General features: G+C 42.9%; 1 protein-coding gene and 2 non-coding genes across 3 annotated transcripts; 2 read left to right on the top strand and 1 right to left on the bottom strand.

The window, feature by feature from the left end:
• Positions 1-8,030: 8,030 nt before the first annotated feature.
• On the bottom strand, positions 8,031-15,171 carry cox7b (cytochrome c oxidase subunit 7B). Its single transcript, XM_070882015.1, has 3 exons — positions 15,064-15,171; positions 11,379-11,503; positions 8,031-8,254 (listed from the first exon to the last, which is right to left on the bottom strand). Exons 1-3 carry the CDS (start codon positions 15,098-15,100, stop codon positions 8,177-8,179), a joined length of 240 nt encoding a protein of 79 aa, XP_070738116.1. The 5' UTR covers positions 15,101-15,171; the 3' UTR covers positions 8,031-8,176.
• A 540-nt stretch (positions 15,172-15,711) lies between these two features.
• On the top strand, positions 15,712-15,825 carry trnal-caa (transfer RNA leucine (anticodon CAA)). The gene is made up of 2 exons: positions 15,712-15,749; positions 15,780-15,825. It is a non-coding gene; the product is annotated as a tRNA-Leu (tRNA).
• Positions 15,826-20,850: 5,025 nt separating this feature from the next.
• trnal-caa (transfer RNA leucine (anticodon CAA)) lies at positions 20,851-20,964 on the top strand. The gene is made up of 2 exons: positions 20,851-20,888; positions 20,919-20,964. It is a non-coding gene; the product is annotated as a tRNA-Leu (tRNA).
• Positions 20,965-22,917: the final 1,953 nt, after the last annotated feature.

Genomic DNA, 22,917 nt, shown 5'->3' with positions numbered 1-22,917 from the left:
AATCCATCATCTTTGTAATCTATCACGGCCAATGCTAATCAAGGGAGAAGGACAGAGTCCATCCAGGGAAATTTGCAACATTGCTTTATCAATGGGCCTGAAGGAGGTGGCAGACCGTGGTAACATTCAAACACAGAGAGCATTCTGTCACAGTGGTCAGCTGAGCCAGTGCCAATAAAATCCACACACCCATCAGAATAGATCATTACAGATTCCAGAATATCCAATGTAAAAAGGGTAACAAGCCCTGGGTCTTCCTAAGCAAGCTCCCAGTGCTGCTAATCAATAAATGCAGAATACTAGTTAAAGTGAGACAGGAAAGTGAAACCAGAGAACGTGAATAGAAAGGAATGAAAACTTAAAACAGATAGATCTGGAAGAACTTCTTTACTCAAAGATTGATAAATGTTTGGAATAATCTGCCAGATAAAGTAGTGTAGGCAAAAAAGAGGGTATTTAAAATATATTTGGATGCTGTAATGGAAGATTTAGAGTGCTAGACGGATAAGTTGCAATGGGCCAAAAGACTTATCAACCTTGATTTTTTTTATGTTCTGTCAAATGGCTGGAATCCATGGAATTGTACCCCTGCTCGAGTCAGCACCTTCAGGAGAGAACACTGCAAGGGAAAAAGATAATTTGTAAATACATTTCTGCACTTTTGGCTGAATACACTTGCAAACAGTTTCGTCTTGTCTCTTGCACTTATCTGCTGGCCTCTACTATTTTTGAGGATGGAGATGTTCGTGGAGACTCCTCACCGTTAATTGTCTCATAGTCCAACCTTCTCGATTGGTTGTGGTAGCGCAAGTTTTGGAGCTTTGTTCTGATCCATTAGTTGCAGAAACAGCTCTGTCCAGAGCCTGCTGCTTTTGATGCTTAGCATGCAAGCTGCCCTGTGCAGTAGCTTCATTCTAAAGTGGCAAGTGGCTTCTACTGAGGTCATCAGCACCATCATAGATGCCAGTGACCAGCCAATTCGGTTCACTCCACATGACATTCAGAAGCAGCTGAGCGCGCTGGATACAGTAAACGCTATGAGCCCTGACAACATCCCAGCTGTAGTGCTGACCTGTGCACCTGAGCGAGCCGTTCGCCTAGCCAAGCTGTTCCAGTACAGCTCTGACACTGGCATCTACCTGACAATGCAGAAGATTGCCCAGGTATCCTTTATCCACAAGAAAATATGATAAATGTAGTCCATCCCGATTACCTCCCTATCGGCCTCCTCACACTCATCAATAAAGTGCTGCAAAGAGTTATCAAAGTGCTATCAAGCAACAGCTAATCAGTGATGCTTTGTTGAGGTTCTGCCAGAACCATTCAGTTCATCATAGCCTGACCAGATATGGACCGAAGAACTGAACATCAGAGGAGTGATGACAATAGTTGCCCTTGCTATCAAGGCAGCTTTTGAACGAGTATGGCACCAAGGAACCCTAGAAAAACTGAAGTCAACAGGGGTCATGAACTCATTGAATGGCGGTGCAGGCTCAAAGGGCCGAATGGCCTACGCCTGCACCTATTTTCTATGTTTCTATGTCAATGGGAAAACTGTCCAATGGCTGGAGTCACATCTGTTGCAAAGGATGATGGTTGTGGTTATCAGAGGCCAATCATCATAACCACAGGACATCACTCTCAGAGTTCTTCAGAGAAGTGCCTGTGGGAACGCAAGCCTGCATTTGTGAAACGCTTTGCTTCGGCGCAGTCTGGAGATATTGAAAGGATTAAAAGTTGAAGATTGTAGTTTGGATTAAAACAGAGGATGTTTGGATTGAAACAGGCTGCTAGACGATATGGAACCATGTAGCCATTCAAATGTGTCTATCTGATCAGCTGTGTGTTTACAGTACTTCATGGTGGGAATCGATTTATGGCAGTGAGACTTGACTTCAGGTTAATGGGTAGCTGGTCATTTATTTGGATGTTAACTATTTGTATGCCCTCCTGTATAGTTCAGAGGCATGGACCATGTACATTAGACACCTCAAGTTGCTGGAGAAATACCACTAACGATGCCTCTGCAAGATCCTACAAATTCCCTGGGAGAACAGACGCACCAACATTAGCGTCCACGACCAGGCCAACATCCCCAGCATTGAAGCACTGACCACACTTGATCAGCTCTGCTGGGCAGGCCACATTGTTTGTATGCCTGACACGAAACTCCCGAAGCAACTGCTCTACTCGGAACTCCTTCATGGCAAACGAGCCAAAGGTGGGCAGAGGAAATGTTTCAAGGACACCCTCAAAGCCTCCCTGATAAAGTGCAACATCCCTACCGACTCCTGGGAGTCCCTGGCCAAAGACCGCCCTAAGTGGAGGAAGTGCATCCGGGAGGGCGCTGAACACCTCGAGTCTCATCGACGAGAGCATGCAGCAAACCAGTCCCACTCACTCTTTCCCTCAACGACTATCTGTCCCACCTGTGCCAGGGACTGCGGTTCTCGTATTGGACTGTTCAATCACCTAAGAATTCATTTTTAGAGTGGAAGCAAGTCTTCCTCGATACCGAGGGACTGCATATGATGATGATCATCGGTACTATCTATGCAGGGAATCAAAGAAACTCCTGTTTCTGATTACTATGCGAGGAAACGATCTGGTTTGTGTACAGTAATTCATGACATCATCTGTGTTAATTATCTGTATGTACTATGCAAGTAAAAAAGAGTTCAAAGGCTTTTTAGGTATAAGAGATGGAACTGGCTGTTTGTTAGACACGCACATTAGACATTGGAAACTCGGAAGGTGTGTGTGTCACAAGCAGCCACGGAAATCAGAACAAGCAGAGAGCTGCCTTTGCGAAGTGTCTCAGTAACTTTCATACTTGGTTTGTATAGTATGAATGTCTAAATAAAAGACCTGATCCTGCCATTACTACAACTGTGTGTGTAATTCGACCTTTAAAGCAATGAAGTGAAAAGAGCAAGAAAGCTGTACAAATGCCCTCATCCCAACCACCTACAGCTACTTAATTAATGACCTTCCCTCCATCATAAGGTCAGGAATGGGGCTGTTCATTAATGATTCCACAGTATTTAGCTCCATTCACAATCCCTCTGATAATGCAGCAGCCCTTGCCAACCTACAACGGGACCAGGATAACATTTAGACTTGTGCTGACAAGTTGCAGTTAATATTCGAGCACATAACTGCCAGGTAATAATCATCTCTAACACGAAAAAGCCGAGCCTCCTCCCCTGAACCTTCAATGGCACCATCTTCGCGAGTCCCCCACCATCAATATCTTGGATGTCACCATTGACTAGCAACAAAACTGGAGCAACCGTTTCAAAACCATGGCTACAAGAGCTGGGCAGAGGCTGGGTAGTCTGCAACAACTGACTTAATGGAATGAAAATCAGGTGGGCTTTATAAAGCTGGGCGACCCACTCTGCAGGTTACTGTCCAGGCAGCGACGATAAAGATTTACCACCCCAGTGTCAACACTAAGCTGCACTGGACAACCTGTGCACCAGAGCTAGCATCTCTACAAATGTATCACACCATTATTTTAAACTGACTCAAAGTGACCGAAGGCCTGAGGACTTCACAGCATAATTTTTCATTTTGCAGACTGATCAACTAGAATTCCTGTACATTCTCAGTCATTTAAGGGATATATTTATAATGGGCAGGGACAGAGGCCTATAGGTTTTTCTGGAACGATGAATTCAGATGGGTTAAAATGTCTCTCATCAACCCTAATAATCTTGTGACCTCATCTGCACATGTAAGTTGCTAGTTATTCTCTGGCACCACCTCGTGAGTGAATGTGCAACTACAAGGTGACATTGCATTTCATGTTATTTTTGAGCTGTGGTAATGTTCAATATCACATCAGTGAAAGTTTTAGACATTTTTTGTGCAACATTATTAAGTTGCCCTCCACTCAGCACAACATAGCTGAAACCAGTAGCTCAGTGTGGGAAATACACATCCTTCCACTCATTCTATGACAAAGAGCTTTGGAAAAATGTGCATGGCCATGGGGAAAGAGTGGGACTAACTGGATAGCTCTTTACAAAGCCAGGAGCCACATTTGTGCCACAGTGCAACTGGTGATACTACTTTTCCATTCCCCATGAAATGGAAGGTTCTGTAATATCGATGAATTCCACTCTAAAGATCTGGATGAGATTGCAATCTGCATTAAAAACAAAACTAGCTCAAATTAGAATGTTCATCTACTGTGCCCTGACACTTGTATCTCTGCACTCTTGGGTCACTGTGAGCTTTAATTCCATACTGAACTCTACTCAAACAACACCCTTTTTTCTTAGCCTCCGAAGCTATTCACACTCTCATTAGGTACAATTGCATAGGTACTGATTCTCTCCCCTATGACATCCAAGTGGCCATTCATGTGTGAGTCTTGAGCCAAGTGCCAGCAAACTATTTGACCAGGAGAGTTTGGGCATTGTAGTCAAGCCCATTGCTGTCCTCGTACAGTGTCCACACATATGCGATAATATCTGCAGTATAGTGAACAAGAGCTTGACTTACTTTTGCCTTTTCTAACCCAGAGGCACTGCAGTCTGTTGAGACACTTTACCCGAGCCATTCTCCATCTGTGAACTTAAAACAGTGAATGTTGACTGGCTATTTTACCTTTGAAGGTATCATAGCCAAGCCCACTCCTAACTCACATTAAAAAAATAATTGAACAGCAATCAGGAACAGAAGCCATGGTTGATTGTTCCCCTTTCACAAGATCAATTGTAGCACCTCAAGGATGCTGTTCCTCAGATTTTCCTTAAATCTATATTCAGCTCCCCCAGTGTCTCAATTATTAATTGAACTGCTCATTCCTTTCTGTTTTGGAGCCATATTGGACTCACTGCTTTTGTCTTTCAAGTAGTTCTATTTTGTAGCCCCCATTTGAGATAACCTTCAATGAGCCATGGTCATATTTACACAGCATGTTGTTTGTCACCTTGACCAGTGTCATCGCAGTACAGTAAGCCAGACTTGTGGAGTCTTGAACAGCGAGTGATAGAAGTGGCAGGAAGGCAACAGCACATTCTAGGATATTTGGAAAGGAATTTTTTGTAAAGGATATTTGGAGATAGTTCGAAGTAAAAGAACAGATAAGTTGATGGTGTGTATTTTGAAAAGGGGATGAAGAGAGGAACAAGGTATCAGCAAGCTTGGAGCTTTGAGTAAACAGTATGGCTCAGCCCCAAGATAGGAAATTAGCTAGAAAATCCGAAAATTATCCACAATATAGAAAGTATGTCAGAACTCACCCTAGTACATGATGTTATATCCGGCTTACTTTGGTGTTGCGTTCTACATTTAAACCAACCCAACTAATAAATGCAAGACATATTCCCGCAAACAGCCCAAGAAAAATACAACTTTAGGTTCAAGGGCATGTTGTTCTTTTTTGTGTTCCACATAAACAATAGCAACTGTATGCTCTCTATTAAAGTGCATATTAGTAAAAAGGCAGATAACCATTGTTCTGAAAACAGTTGGACCTCTAATCAAATAGATTCCTTTTCTGCAGTTTTGTGTCTCTGACATTTAGTTTGTGATTTCATGGAGTCCTTCATGATCGACATTTCATTCTTAACTATATCAGGCATCTATTTTCCTCAACTGTTGTTGAATTAGTCACAATAATCACCAGTCTGGCTCTGAACTGAATGGAATTCTTTTGGCCCCTTGGCCTTATTTTAGCCTAGGGCTGTCCTTGTACCTGAACAGCAAAACAATTCTAAAAATAAAATGGCTTGCATTACACATGGGTTTTGCTTTTTTAAACTTACAAAAACACTATCATGCCCAAATTGTGCATTACCTCTCATCATAGGCAGTCCCTCGAAACGAGGATGACTTGCTTCCACGCTAAAATAAAGAATGAGTTCACAGGTGTTTCGAATGAAGAACCCGAACTACATTCTCAAGGGTGGAAGATGCCTGTGCGTGGATTTTTTTTAACGTGTGGTGGCCATTGCACACCAGCCACCACATGGGCTTGACAGAGCTAGGTCTTGGTCCAGTGGCAAGGATTACCCAAGACAACTGGAGACCTGCTCTGCTGCACAGACCTAGGGCACACATATCGCAGTGTGGGCTGGCCCGTGATGCCCCCAAACTCACGCCTCCCCTTGGCCCCGATCACATCCCTCCAGTCTCTCACAGCTACTTCGCTCCGATCTCACCGCTCCTGTTGCATCTGCCAATGCTCCAATCACTGACCTGGACCTTGCTGACGTCACTCTTCACTGCCGTTGCCCTTCTGAACCAGCTCACTCTGTACTTTGCAGTGGCCTCCACGCTGCTCCCAGGGCCGCACGCTGCCCGTTTTATGGCCCCGACCTGCCGCTGATGGCTTCTCGCAGATCAGGGCCTCCACACATTACCAAAGACTTGCTGTCAACTATATACATCCAAACTAATGAGATTAAGGATTTTCCAGAATCCAAAAACACTGAATATCTGTTATGACGTTGATCAGGTAGATATTGCTGTAAACAAAGTTTTTGTTGTTGTTTCCTTTGCCATTTATTTTATTAACCCACCTTACTGTATTTCAACCTGCAGAAACTCCTGCCTTTAAGAATGTTATCAAACAAAATAAGTTGTTTTAACTATTCTTTCTTGGGATTTGCTTCAAACTTTCATACAGGAGATTGGAATGGGTGGGGCTTGGTTAGAAAGGCAGAGGCAACTGTATGGATGATCGTCTTTCCTTAATCTTTTGATAGTCAACCATTCCATCCTCCTCTGCAGCATTAGCTTCTGGTTCCACTCATTCTTATGGAAATTACCTCTCCTCCTATCCAAATGTAGTCCAAGGCTTCATTGCTGATGTACTATTTACACGCTAACCCTCAAATTTCATTAAGAATCACAGGGGTTGTGGGTGGGTGGGGAAGGAGAGCGGCAGCACTTCCAAATGTGTCGACATCAATTTGTATTACTTGTCCGCTTCCTCCATTGATCACAAGGCCTCTGCAATTAGCTACCTAGGCTAATATTCCCCAAGTTTAATGTGGGCAAAGCCTACCCCCACACTCCTTGCTGCCTCCAACCTATCCAACTGCCAACAGTCAAATCCTCAAGTGTGGCATACTGCATGATACTAGGCAGAACTTTTTCTCACATTCGCTTCATTACTAAGACAACTGTTTATATTTCTGTATCACCCATTTCCACTGTTAAGTCATGCACTGCTGCCAAAAACCATTCTATTCTCACATTGAGGTACAAGTTCTTCAAGTTGAGAAGGCTGCCAAAAAAACATACAGGATCCTTGGCTTTATAAACAGGCAGAGTACAAAAGGAAGTTATGCTAAGTCTTGATAAAATCACTGGTTATGCCCCAAATAGAGTATTGTGTCCAATTCTGGGCACCGCACTTTACGAAGGATGTCAAGGCCGCAGAGAAGTTGCAGAGGAGATTTACTAGGATATTACCAAGGATTTCAGTAACGTGGAGAGACTAGAGAAGCGGAGGATGCTCTCCTTATACAGAAGGTCATGAGGAGATTTAATAGGTGTTCAAAATCATGAAGGGTTTTGTTTCTCGTGGCAAAAGGGTCGATAACCAGAGGTCACAGATTTAAGGTAATTGTCAAAAGAATCAGAGGGGGAGAGGAGATTTTTTTTTTTCTACACGAGTTGTTCGAATCTGGAATGCACTGCCTGAAAAGGGTAGTATAAGCAGATTCAATAATAACTTAAAATTGGATAAATATTTGGTGAAAAAAATTCCAGGGCTGTGGGGAAAGAGTAGGAGGATTAATTGGGCTGAATGGCCTCCTTCTGTGCTGTATCATTCTATGAATCTATGTTCTCCTGGGTAACCTCTACAAATTCCAATTCATTCAAAATGCCACAGCCGCACATTCAGGTGCAGTGTACTCCAGCAAATTGACTTTAGAATCCTTATGTAGCTTTCAAATCCATCCACAGCCTTAACCTCGTTCAGCAATCTTCAATACACTGATGAGCAAACCCTCACAACTATCCACCCTTCCCAAAGAAAAATACTTTCCCCCAATGAACACAACTTAAAAGTTTCCATAATTTATTGATTTAATATGAAATCCAATATACAGAGGTAATCAATACAGCAGAAGCCATGAGGCTACAGGCAATTTTGCAATTCAGCCCATCTGTACTCAAACAATTTCTTGCAAACACTTGGTCCATTCATCTAGTTTTCCCGCCATTCTTGAGGGGTGATCTTGCCAATAGGCGAAAAGTTCCAGGTGAGCCCAGTCTGTGTGGCAACCTACACGCAAACAGAAAATAGAGTAAGAAACAGTGTACAAACAGAAAAATTACCACACCGTATTCCTGATAACTCAGACCAAGAATTCCCTATTCAATGTTTTCTTTCAAACAAAATTTCATTGATCAATACTCCAACCAGGAAAACTTGATTTCTAAGTTTTTAAAATATCTGTCAGGTCCATAGATAACATTGAAAAATTCACCTGCATCATTTTCTTAAATAAATGACTGTTCTGCATATTGGCATAATTGTGGCTAAAAGACACCCATGTGCTTATTTTATGATTAAGAAAGCACCCTAAAAACGTTTAGATAATGAAAGTGCTGGATGCAGAATCCTTCACTCTCCAACTGCAGTACTAACTGAATTATAGTATTGCATTGACCTCACACCAGGCACGACTTTCCATTACATGTTATAGGTTATTAGCTATTATTTTCAGACATGCTTGGCTCAGCTTTGGATGAAGTCCAGCAGTCACCTTTGGAATTCTCAAAAAAAAATCAAAAGCATGTAAAAAAAGCACAATTACCCCAATATGCCGGGTAACAAAAAACAACTTCTGCACGAGAGTAAACAGTGAAACTTAATATCCAGTGACCCCTGCCAGACACGAGGGGGAATCCTACAAATGTGATTGTTATAAGCCTTCCTTTAACAAAATCTGTCAGAGTCCTTGACAGCTGAGTGGATAAATGCTATATACACAAGGCAGGTTCCAGGTTTAATCTCCACATTGATAAATCTCAAGGCACAGGATTCAGTGTGGGCACAACCAGCCTCGATGTCCTCTGGCCAGAGGGAAAGGATGGGGGAAAAAAAAATCCCTCGAGGATCCTGCTTCTCAATAAGTAGAGACCCCATCTGGGAAGTACATGTTGGGAGGTCAGGAAAGGTATTGGCTGCAATGCCAGTTGTGCTATTAGTCCCACCAGCCCAATCAAATAGCCTGCCAATATTGTCTAGGTTCACATGAATGGCCAGTTGGGCATGGTACCATAGTAATTTGAGACAACACTTTCAGAAGATTGGAAAATAAATTTAATGTTGGGAATTTGCTGCAAGTGATATTGAAGAAAGCACCACTGCGTACCTCCACATACACCAGAGCTGTGATCCAGTCATAGTAACAAGCTCAAGCACAAATTTGCTCCACTCCATTCTTCAACCAGTTAGGTTGAACTCTCTTTCCTGTAGGTCACAAACTGTAGCAGCAAAGCTGGGAGACACAAACCTGCAAATAGTTCACTGCTAATCTGATGCAGGAGTTTAACCTACTTTATTTGTTGGCTGAAGCCAACATTAGGTGGTTAAATATGGTCTCTTGTTAAAGCTATATCATAAACAGAATGTTGACATTTATTGCAAGGGGCAATACAAAGTGGTGGAAGTTTTCTTGGTTATAAAGCTTTGGTTAGATCCCATTTAGAATACTACATCCAGTTCTGGGCACTGCATCTTTGGAAGGATATATTGGCCTTGAAGGGGGTATAGCGCAAATTCACCAGAATGATAACAGGGCTAAAGGGTTGAATTAAAGGCCAGGTTGCATAGATGGGCCTTGCAATCCCTAGAGTATAAAATATTAAGGTCTGATCGAATTGAGGAGCTTATGTTTAAAGGATTTGATAGGGTAGATAGAGAGAAACTATTTCCTTTTATGGGAGAATCCAGAACAAGGAGTCATAACATTAAAATCAGTGCTCAACCATTCAAGAGTGATGACAGGAAGCACTTCTTCACACAAAGGGTAGTGAAGATCTGGAACTCTCTCCCCCAAAAAGATGCTGAGGCTGAGTCAATTGAAAATTTCAAAACTGAGATTGATAAGATTGTTAGACGAGGGTATTAAGGGCTACAGAACCAAGGCAGATAGATGGAGTTAAAATACAGATGAGCCATAATCTAATTGAAATGCACAATAGGCTAGAGGGGCTGAATGGCCCACTGCTGTTCCTATAGTAAATCCTGCAACAACTTAATCTGAATAGTTAAACTGGACAAATAAATGTTTGGTGCAGAGTCAATGTTGAATGTGAAATCAAAATCTTTTTAGAAAACTTCTGTCAGGTTTACAGACCAGACTCCTGCAACTCAATTTAGTTTGCAGGTAGGACGTATGTTCCATTCACCTTCATTCTAGACCATAGGTTTTCAAAACAATATAAAATTCTCCTCAAAATTTACCATCTTCTCTTTTCTATCCTTCCCGAACATCTGTTACTTTTACACACTCACTGCTGTGGTAATCCATTTTTTTGAAATACAATGATTTAAAGTAATTGGTAGAAGGATTCGAGAGTTGTGGAGAATGTTTTTTTACCCAGAGGGTGGTGGGGTCTTGTACTCACTGCCTGAAAGGGTGGCAGAAACCCTCATAGCATTATAAAAGTACTTGGATATGCACCTGAAGCACTGTAACATACAAGGCAACGGGCCAAGAGCTGGAAAGTGAGATTCTGCTGGATAGCTCTATTTCAGACGGCACGGACACAATGGGCCGAATGGCCTCCCGCTGTGCCATAAATTTCTACGATTCTATTCTCCAGCTCAGTTTTGGTAAGGAAGGCAAAGAACATGATTTGAAGATCTGCAACATCTCTCACAGATAGGACATGCAGGCACCTTGAAGTGTTTCTCTACTTTAGAAAATAATCAGATAATTAGATTTGGTCAAAATTTGGAGAATTGTTGTAGAAATGATTTGAAATAACAAGCTAGAGAGGAATAAACCACCACCATAATATATTACAAATCCCTCATTCTAAGTTAAATAAAAATCATCTTTACTATTGCTTCAGAATATGATGTCATAGGAGCAGGGGACACACATTCAATCCCTATGCTACTGAGTTGCTGCAAAGCAGCACCAAGCAGATTAAAGCAAGTCAGCAGCTCACAGAGGAGGCAGAGGCCGAGGAGTCCAATCTTGACTCATGTGGCTTCCTCTCCACAGATGCTGCCTGACCTGCTGAGATTTCCAGCATTTTCTGTTTTTATTCCAGATTCCAGCATCCTCAGTATTTTGCTTTTAACTCATGTGGTGTCTGACAAAGTTATTTGATTTAAAAATGCAGCACAAGAGTAAATAAAAGGTTGGTACTGTGTTTAAAATACTTACATAACCCCAGATCGAAACACAGAATACTAGACCTCCCAAAAGGATAACATTTCCAAATTTGTCATGGAAGTCAGGACCAATTTTCTGGTGAGCTTGTCTTGCTACAATTTGGCGAATACTCCGACCTACAATTTAAAAAGATCAAACCATGAAAACCAGACAAATCCCTTTTTCAGCAACTATTCAATATCTTCACACTTGTCCAGAGACCTCCCTGAACTTTTCAGCTAGTGAGAGAATTCTTTAGAATTTGAAGTACATCAAATGCTTAGGTAGTAGGTTAATGTAAGTGGTGGCATTCGGAGTTAATTCCCACACTTTGCTGAATTACAGCTGCTGCAAGTGGCACCTTGCTTAAGTCAGACAACAAAAAACTCATCACGGTACTTTTCAAACCTCTCCTGTGGACAGCCAGGACGTTGTCAGGCCTGACCTTAATGGTTCACTGAAATCAGGAAGGGAGCAAATGAGAGAGCAATACATCATTCTAAGTTGTTAACAAAGCTATACTATTTGTCAATAAGAGCTCCCTTATTTTGAAATCCCAAATAATCTGTCCAGTAATATCAATATATTCTGGAATTTATCAGTTCAGTATTCCTTCTGAGGTTGCATTTTATTTTTAAAGGAATCACGAGATATTTAATTAGGTAGAAAAAAAATCAAGAAACGTATTCTGTAATCACTGAATCACCTGAAATTTTCCTTCGACTCGATTTTTTCCACAAGTTCAGTGACTGTATCTCAAAATGCAGCAAGTAATTTTTGCTGATTTAAGTTATCTTTTTGGTCAGTATTGGCAGTACTGTACAATTTGTCATTCTGCCAATGGAAGAATAAGATATAAAGCAGATTTAAAATCAATCCCGCCTTCCTCTTTTACAAGTACTGAAGTCCTGCAACAGACATTCTGGAGTAGTCAATTCAGTCTGACCAGAGATCTGCAACAGCAGATTCAATATACTTCATGTACAATAATCTAGAATATTTATGCCTTCCACAGCTACACAAGTGTCTGCAGTTCTGCATCAGTGAAAATTAAATGCAATCCATGCTTCATAGGTCAGGCACAATTAATATCTGTCACTGACAAATCATTTATGCAAATCACCATCATTTTCCAATCCTCTCTGGCTTCAGGTGTGGTGCCAAAGGACTGGAGGACTGCTAATGTGGTACCTTTGTTTAAAAAGGGAGAAAGGGATAGACAGAGTAATTACAGGCCAGTCAGCCAAATCTCAGTTGTGGGAAAATTATTGGAAAAAATCCTGAAGGACAGGATAAATCGACATTTAGAAAGACATGGATTAATCAGGGAGAGTCAGCATGGATTTGTTTTGGGAAGGTCATGTCTAACTAACTGGATTGAATTTTTCGAGGAGGTAACCAGGAGGGTCGATGAGGGCAGTGCGTATGATGTGGTGCATATGGATTTTAGCAAAGCTTTCGATAAGGTCTCACATGGCAAACTGGTCATGAAGGTTAAAGCCCATGGGATCCAGGGCAAAGTGGCAAGTTGGATCCAAAATTGTCTGAAAGGCAGGAAGCAAAGGGTAATGGCTGATGGGTGTTTTTGTGACTGAAGGATGTTTCCAGTGGGGTTCCACAGGGCTCTGTGCTGGGTCTCTTACTTTTTGTGGTATACATCAATGATTGAGATTGAATGTTGGGGGTATGATTAAGAAGTTTGCAGATAACACTAAAATAGGCTGTGCGGTTGATAATGAAGAAAGCTGCAGACTGCAGGAAGATATCAATCAACTGATCAGGTGGGCAGAACTGCGGTAAATGGAATTTAATCCAGAGAAGTGTGAGGTAATGCATTTGGGGAAGGCTAACAAGGAAAGGGAATACACATTAAATGGTAGGACATTGAGAAGTGTAGAGGAACAAAGGGACCTGAGAGTGCATGTCCAAAGATCCCTGAAGGTAGCAGGCCAAGTGGATAAGGTGGTTAAGACATACGGAGGTTAAGACATACGGAATGCTTGACTTTATTAGCCGAGGCATAGAATATAAGAGCAGGTGGGTTATGCTTGAACTGTATAAAACACTGGTAAGGCCACAGCTGGAGTACTGCGTGCAGTTCTGGTCACCGCATTGCAAGAAGGTCATGATTGCACTGGAGAGGGTACAGAGGAGATTTACGAGGATGTTGCCAGGAGTGGAGAATCTTAGCTATGAGGACAGATTGGATAGGCTGGGTTTGTTGTCCTTGGAACAGCGGAGGCTGTGGGGAGACCTCATTGAAGTGTATAAAATTAGGAGGGGCCAAGATATAGTGGATAGAAAGGGTCTATTTCCCTTAGCAGAGGAGTCAACAACCAGGGGGCATAAATTTAAAGAAATTGGTAGAAGGTTTAGAGGGGATTTGAGGGGGAAATGTTTTCACAGAGGGTGGTGGGGGCCTGGAACTCACTGCCTGAAAGGGTGGTAGAGGCAGAAACTCTCACCACATTTGAAAAGTACTTGAAGTGCCATGACCTGCAGGGTTACAGACCTCAAGCTGGAAAGTGGGATTTGGCTGGATAGTCTCTTGTTAGCCAGCACAGACACGATGAGCTGAAATGGCTTCCCGTGCTGTAAAACAGGGAGGCAGATTATCTGAATGGTGACAGATTAGGAAAAGGAGAAGTGTAACGAGACCTGGGTGTCATGGTACATCAGTCATTGAAAGTTGGCATGCAGGTACAGCAGGCAGTGAAGGTAGCAAATGGTATGCTGGCCTTCATAGCAAGAGGATGAGTATAGGAGCAGGGCGGTCTTGCTGCAGTTGTACAGGGCCCTAATGAGGCCACACCTTGAATATTGTGTACAGTTTTGGTCTCCTAATCTGAGGAAGGACATTCTTGCTATTGAGGGAGTGCAGCAAAGGTTCACCAGACTGATTCTCGGGATGGCAGGACTGACATATGAAGACTGGATCAACTAGGCTTATATTCACTGGAATTTAGATGAGGGGATCACATAGAAACATATAGAATTCTGACAGGATTGGACAGGTTAGATGCAGGAAGAATGTTCCCGATGTTGGGGAAGTCCAGAACCAGGGGTCACAGTCTAAGGATAAGGGGTAAGCCATTTAGAACCGAGATCAGGAGAAACTTCTTCACTCAGAGAATTGTGAGCCTGTGGAATTCTCGACCAGAGAAAGTTGTTGAGGCCATATATTTGTTAGATATATTCAAAAAAGGAGTTAGATATGGCCCTTATGGCTAAAGGGATCAAGGGGTATGGAGAGAAGGCAGGGGTGGGGGGGTACTGAAGTTGCATGATCAGCCATGATCATATTGAATGGCGGTGCAGGCTCGAATGGCCTACTCCTGCACCTATTTGCTATGTTTCTACAAGCCAAGGCGCTAAGCAATTTTAGAGGGACTATATAAGAGGATACAGGAAACTAGAATATTTTTCAAAGCTATCCCTCACCCGTTACATTTCCACCCAACAGTGAACACTTTCGGCGCACAAACTTGTACCCACAATAACTACTCTGCTGCTGTAACACTGAATGATTTGCTCACTTTAAGTTGCTTTAAATGAGAGTCACATTTCCGCCCTCTCTTCTCCGCTGTTCGCGACAACGGGTTTGAAACGACCTTCAGTCAACTTACAGAAAGTCCTTGCGGAAATACAACCATTAAGTTCTCAGTGAAGCTGAGACGACCCCCAACGCCCCACTTACCCGATAGGGACAACAGACTCCTGGTCAAAGGCACCATCTCCGCTCCGATCGGTTTACCCTTCACAGAACAAAATGGCACCCACCGCCGCCGGCCTCACCACGCATGCGCCAAATGCGGGCTTGTCAACGACGCGGGTTTTAGAAAAAAACTATATTCGTTCATTTTTTTCTATCACCGTTTTTATGTAAAAAGATATTCAGAGGCTACGACGAAAGAAAGTAAAGCATATATCAAAAAGTCTTTAGAAAGAGAGAGGAATTAAATGGTGGCGCATGCGCACTTATAGTCAAAAAGAAAAACTACAGTTCCCAGAATGCTGAGCGGCCGCCTCGCCATCTGCTCGATTTTTTTCAATAAATCTTTTCCCCAGATTTAATTTTACAAATTATAATGTTACTAAGATTAGTATTGAATGTTGCTATTTAATTGAAGTAGAGAGTTGGTTCTGTGGTGATCTTGCTCTCTGAATATTATGAATTAAAGCCAGGAACCTTGCAGCTTTTTTTCAGTCGGGGGATGGCGGATGCGACCGGCTGGAAAGGACAATTTCAGTTAAAAAAAAGAACTAAATACTAAAATAATTGTAAATGTTCAGAGACACAAATTTTGGGGTTATTAAGTCTAGCAACGCCGACTTATGCATGAGTGTCAGGATGGCCGAGTGGTCTAAGGCGCCAGACTCAAGGAGTAAAGTCCTTCCGCACCAAGCCGGGTATTCTGGTCTCCAACTGGAGGCGTGGGTTCGAATCCCACTTCTGACACATGATTTTTAATTTTTTTAAAAAAGTTCGAGTGGACAAATTGCATAGAATTATAGAAAAATTACAACATTCAGCCCATCGTGTCCGTTCCAGCGTAATCCAGCCTAATCCCACTTTCCAGCTCTTGGTCCATAGCCTTGTAGGCTACAGTACTTCAAGTGCATATCCAGGCACTTTTTAAAATGTGATAAGGGTTTCTGCCTCTACCACCCTTTCAGGCAGTGAGTTCCTGCCCTCACCACCCTCTGGGTGAAAAAGTGTTTCATCTCCCCTCTGATCCTTCTACCAACGACTTTAAATCTATGCCCCCTGGTTATTGACCCCCCTGTTTAAGGGAAATAGGTCCTTCCGATCCACTCTATCTTGGCCCCTCATAATTTTATACACCTCAATTTAATCTCCCCTCAGCTTCTTCTGTTCCAAGGAAAACAACCCCAGCCTGTCCAATTTTTAAAACAACAATATACATTTAAAAACAATATCACGCATCCGGTACAAATACCAATATTTTAAAAACATGTTATAAATAGAATAATTCATGGTCAGCAGTATGATGAGTCACCCTGACTCCCCGGTGACCATGAAATTTAATTGCAATTAGCACTGACTGTTCTACCTGCTTCTACTGCTGTACACAGTGAGGCCAGCAGCTGAGAGAAAAGAGGTAAATGATATTGGATACTATAGGAATAGACAGGAAAGGAGCACTGGGACCAGAAGATTTGAAAATGATGGTAATCACTACTGAACATATGGTCTTTCCTATCCGCTCTATCTTGGCCCCTCATAAGTTTATAGAAACATAGAAACATAGAAAATAGGTGCAGGAGTAGGCCATTCGGCCCATCTAGCCTGCACCGCCATTCAATGAGTTCATGGCTGAACATTCAACTTCAGTACCCCATTCCTGCTTTCTCGCCATACCCCTTGATCCCCCTAGCAGTAAGGACCTCATCTAACTCCTTTTTGAATATATTTAGTGAATTGGCCTCAACAACTTTCTGTGGTAGAGAATTCCACAGGTTCACCACTCTCTGGGTGAAGAAGTTCCTCCGCATCTCGGTCCTAAATGGCTTACCCCTTATCCTTAGACTGTGACCCCTGGTTCTGGACTTCCCCAACATTGGGAACATTCTTCCTGCATCTAACCTGTCTAACCCCGTCAGAATTTTATATGTTTCTATGAGGTCCCCTCTCATTCTTCTGAACTCCAGTGAATACAAGCCCAGTTGATCCAGTCTTTCTTGATAGGTCAGTCCCGCCATCCCGGGAATCAGTCTGGTGAACCTTCGCTGCACTCCCTCAATAGCAAGAATGTCCTTCCTCAGGTTAGGAGACCAAAACTGTACACAATACTCCAGGTGTGGCCTCACCAATGCCCTGTACAACTGTAGCAACACCTCCCTGCCCCTGTACTCAAATCCCCTTGCTATGAAGGCCAACATGCCATTTGCTTTCTTAACCGCCTGCTGCACCTGCATGCCAACCTTCAATGACTGATGTACCATGACACCCAGGTCTCTTTGCACCTCCCCTTTTCCTAATCTGTCACCATTCAGATAATAGTCTGTCTCTCTGTTTTTACCACCAAAGTGGATAACCTCACATTTATCCACATTATACTTCATCTGCCATGCATTTGCCCACTCACCTAACCTATCCAAGTCGCTCTGCAGCCTCACAGCATCCTCCTCGCAGCTCACACTGCCACCCAACTTAGTGTCATCCGCAAATTTGGAGATACTACATTTAATCCCCTCATCTAAATCATTAATGTACAGTGTAAACAGCTGGGGCCCCAGCACAGAACCTTGCGGTACCCCACTAGTCACTGCCTGCCATTCTGAAAAGTACCCATTTACTCCTACTCTTTGCTTCCTGTCTGACAACCAGTTCTCAATCCATGTCAGTACACTACCCCCAATCCCATGTGCTCTAACTTTGCACATCAATCTCTTGTGTGGGACCTTGTCGAACGCCTTCTGAAAGTCCAAATATACCACATCAACTGGTTCTCCCTTATCCACTCTACTGGAAACATCCTCAAAAAATTCCAGAAGATTTGTCAAGCATGATTTCCCTTTCACAAATCCATGCTGACTTGGACCTATCATTTCACCTCTTTCCAAATGCACTGTTATACAACTCAATTAAATCTCCCCTCAGCCTCCTCTGTTCCAAGAAAACAACCCCAGCCTATCCAATCTAAACATATGGAATCACTTGCTAAAAGGGCACAAAGATTATCTCTTTCTAATGAGTTTGAGATGCAAAATTATTACAGCTATGTCTTTTCTTTTAAGACATTTTCTAAATGTGTTGAGTTGGAATCGATTCCCAAATCCATTTCTCCTCATCCAGTCACAAATTTAGCTGCAGTGGAGCTAGGATAGCAATCTGTTATACTACCACAGACTGCCTGGAAATTAACATTTGGCTGCAGAAAGACATTAGCACGGAACTTTGGCTTGCTCAGCTTGATCAAAATTAAAACATAATCTCTGCTAAGGTAATAGGAATAATGCTCCACTTGGAATTAATTACTGGATAAATTGGTAAATGCACTGTGCAACATGCAACTAACTGGGAATTTCTGTGGTCTGGAGGAGTCCGTGTTCCACATGTATGTTGAATGTGTGAGGTTGCAGCCCCTCTTCCAATATTTGAAGTGGCTGCTCCTCAAATTCTGGTTGCACTTCAGTCCCACGCTCCTGATCTTTGGGCATCCTGTGCGGTGGGGAGCGGGCAGGTCGGAAAGCCCCCTCGTAGGACTGTTCCTGGGCATGGCCAAGGTGGCCATTAACCGGTCCAGGCAGCGGGCGGTCGAGGGGGTCGTTCAACCTGACTGACTGCCTCTCTTCCGCAGTTACATCGAGCCAGGGTGTCCTTAGAGATGGAGCACGCGGTGTCCACCGGTACGCTTGCGGCCTTCCGCGAGAGGTGGGCACCGGAGGGACTGGAGTGTATCATCATCCCCGGCAACCAAATTTTAATTTGACCATAGTTTTTTTGTCGGTTTTAGTGCCTCTTTAACAAGGAGACACTTGATTTAAAGTTTACTTTAAAATAGTTGCAACTAACTAGGACGCTCCTCCAGGTTTGTTCCTTGGCCTATGCGGAAGCTAGCTGATTTCAGTTTAGGTAGCAGTAGGGACACGGCAATTAGTGCCAATGTTCCAGAGCTGGGGGAAGCAGAACCAATAACCTCTGCTGGAATGTGGACTTTGTGGCTCTTGGAAGAGGGCACCATCAGACTTGGTGCGATATCCTCTGAGGTTGAATATCCTTATTGTCAAGGCTTACGCATGAATAATCACCACGTAACAAAACACCAGAGGGCAAGCATGGAATTGTATCCCAGATATAGTTATGAAAAAATCTGACCAAAAATAAAAGGAAATTCTCAAAATTTGTTTGATTATCTTTGGAAATCGAGGAGTAATTAAATTTTTGAAAATGTAATAAATAATCCAAAAATAGGTTTAGTTAGTTGTCAGACTTTCCAAACCTAAAACAATAACCACCAAATAACTGCTTCAATTTAATTTCAGGATATAACTACATAAGATAAAGGTAATCACGTGGATATAGACATAGTTAGGGGCAGAAAGGCAAAGGTTAGTAATAAATGGATATTTTTCTGGCTGGTGGGACTAGGTAGCACTGTACTCCAAGGATCTATCCCGGGATCTCTTTTGCTTTGTATTTATATAACAATTTGGATGTGGACACAGGAGAAATTATACTGAAGTTTGCAGATGATACCAAATTAGGGGGCATGGCAAACTGTGAGGAAGAGTGCAAAAGACTACAGGAGAATGTAAATGAGTTAGTAAAGTAGACAGTTGGGTAACAGATGAGTTTCAGTGCATGAAAAATATAAAGTAATACATTTTTGAGCAAAAAGAGCAGTGCAGGGAAGTGTACCCTAAATGATAACGTTCTTAACGGAATGGAGGAACCGACAACTCTGGGAATGCAGATCTTTAAAAGATGGGCATGCAGGTAGAAAAGGCATAAAAGGCAAAATCCGGGTTTTATATATAGGGTAATTGAATACAAATGACGTTGAATACCAAATATAAAAGACATTGCAGTTGAATTATTGTGGGCAGGTCTGGGAAAATGGGCACCTCATAAAACAAAACATCTTAAAGCAACGGAAAGAGAAGATTTACTGGAATGGCACCAGGGTGAGCGGTATAAAGGTTAAAAACCGGGCTTTTTTCATTAGGACAGAGATGATTAAGGGAGTTTTGGTTGAAGCTTCAAAAGTATAACAGGATTTGAGAGTGTAAATAATGAAAGATTGTTTCTCATTGACTGGCAAATTGGTAATAATAAGGAAACATTATTAATGGAAGAAAAAGGGGGAAATTAGAAGAATGTTTTTCACACAGAGGGGTGTTTAGCATGAATTGCTTTATTACAAGTTAGGAATTGAGGCAAAGACTGTAACATCATTAAAAGGAAATTGAATAAGGGGTTGGAAAGGTTCGAATATATAAGATATGAGGAGTGGACAGGGAAATTGGATCGGAGGAAACCGCTCCTGTTGGAGGCTGCACTCACACCAGTGAGTTGGGCCAAATGGCTTCCTTCTGTGATGTCATTTCTATAATTCTATATTACAATTATATAAAATTAAATGAGAAATAATTAATTCAATTAAATAATATTATATAAGGCCATTATGTGGTAATGGGAGGAAATATTGTTTAAAACAGACTGATTTAGTGCAGAGTTGGATAACTTGGCTGTTTTTAACATAAAGTAACATGGAAATAATATTTTCTCACGCAGTACCGAAAGAGAGCAACAGGTGTCAGCAAACCTGTACAGAAGCCCATAATTTCTCACGTAAATGGCCTCCTTGAAACAGCATTAAGCACTTCTTTCAGATTAGTGAAGGATTAAAAAAAATGGTGCCTTACTTAACAGAGAGATGAATTCATATGCATCATAGTCTGTGCTTGTACAGACCATTTGACTTCTAATATCAGACGTAGAAATTAATACATGGGTGTCAGGATGGCCGAGTGGTCTAAGGCGCCAGACTCAAGGAGTGAAATCCTTCCGTGACAAGCCGGGTATTCTGGTCTCCAACTGGAGGCGTGGGTTCGAATCCCACTTCTGACACATATCTTTTGGATTAATAAATGAAAGCTGGCCCAGATTTGTTAAAGGCAAATCATGTTTGACTAACTTCATGAAGTACCACATAATAAACTTGTCGGCAAGGGTCAGTGGCAGTGTGAATGAGAAATTGGCTAAGGGGAAGATATAGAGAGGGATCATAGATATTGACAGCACGAAAGGAGACCATTTCGGCCCATCTTGTCCGCGCCAGCCAACAAAGAGCTATCTAGTCTAATCCCACTTTCCAGAGGAATCTCGCTGCTATCGGCCACTGGGAAAGTCATCTCTAGAATCCTCCTCAACCGTCTTCTCCCTGTGGCTGAAAAGCTCCTCCCAAAGTCGCAATGCAGATTCCGTCCACTAAGGGGTATACAACAGATATGATTTTCACCCGCGACAAATACAAAAGAAATACATGGCTTTCTTTGACCTCACAAAGGCCTTTGACACTGGCAACCATGAGGGACTATGAAGTGTCCTCCTCCGTGTCGACTGTCCCCAAAAGTTTGTCACCATCCTCCGCCTGCTTCACGATGACATACAAGCCGTGATCCTGACCAACGGATCCACCACAGACCCAATCCACATCCAACCGGGGTCAAGCAGGGCTGTGTCATTGCATCAACGCTCTTCTCGATCTTCCTTGCTGCAATACTCCATCTCACTCTCAACAAGTTCCCCGCTGGAGTGGAATTAAACTATAGAACCAATGGGAACCTGTTCAACCTTTGTCGCCTCCACGCTAGATCCAAGGTCGCCCATCCTCTGTCATCGAACTACAGTATGCGGACGACACTTGTATCTGCACACACTCAAGAGGCCGAACTCCAAGCCGTTGTCAACATCTTCACCGAGGCGTACGAAAGCATGGGCCTTACACTAAACATCCGTAAGACAAAGGTCCTCCACCAACCTGACCCCGCCACACAGCATTACCCCGCAGTCATCAAAATCTACGGTGCGGCCTTGGACAATGTGGACCATTTTCCATACCTCGGGAGCCTACTATCAGCAAGGGCAGACATCAGCGACGAGGTCCAACGCCGCCTCCAGTGTGCAGCCTTCGATTGCCTGAGGAAGAGAGTGTTTGAAGACCTGGCCTCAAATCTGCCATCAAGCTTATAGGCTACAGTGCAGTCGTGATATCTGCCCTCCTATACAGCTCAGAGATGTGGACCATATACAGTAGACACCTCAAAGCGCTGGAGAAGTATCACCAGCGCTGCCTCCGTAAGATCCTGCAAATCCACTGGGAGGATAGACACACCAATGTCAGTGTTCTCGATCAGGCCAACATCCCCAGCATCGAAGCACTGATCACACTTGACCAGCTCCATTGGGCGGGCCACAGCGTCCGCATGCCCGACATGCAAGTGCTCTACTCGGAACTCAAGAGATTAATGTGCAAAGTTAAAGCACATGGGATTGGGGGTAGTGTGCTGACATGGATAGAGAACTGGTTGTCAGACAGGAAGCAAAGAGTAGGAGTAAATGGGGACTTTTCAGAATGGCAGGCAGTGACTAGTGGGGTACCACAAGGTTCTGTGCTGGGGCTCCAGCTGTTTACATTGTACATTAATGATTTAGACGAGGGGATTAAATGTAGTATCTCCAAATTTGCAGATGACACTAAGTTGGGTGGCAGTGTGAGCTGCGAGGAGGATGCTATGAGGCTGCAGAGCGACTTGGATAAGTTAGGTGAGTGGGCAAATGCATGGCAGATGAAGTATAATGTGGATAAATATGAGGTTATCCACTTTGGTGGTAAAAACAGAGAGACAGACTATTATCTGAATGGTGACAGATTAGGAAAAGGGGAGGTGCAACGAGACCTGGGTGTCATGGTACATCAGTCATTGAAGGTTGGCATGCAGGTACAGCAAGCAGTTAAGAAAGCAAATGGCATGTTGGCCTTCATAGCGAGGGGATTTGAGTACAGGGGCAGGGAGGTGT

The sequence above is a fragment of the Pristiophorus japonicus genome, chromosome 6 (assembly GCF_044704955.1).
Source record: "Pristiophorus japonicus isolate sPriJap1 chromosome 6, sPriJap1.hap1, whole genome shotgun sequence".
NCBI classification, from domain to species: Eukaryota; Metazoa; Chordata; class Chondrichthyes; family Pristiophoridae; genus Pristiophorus; species Pristiophorus japonicus.
This window is presented reverse-complemented; position numbering and strand designations above follow the sequence as displayed.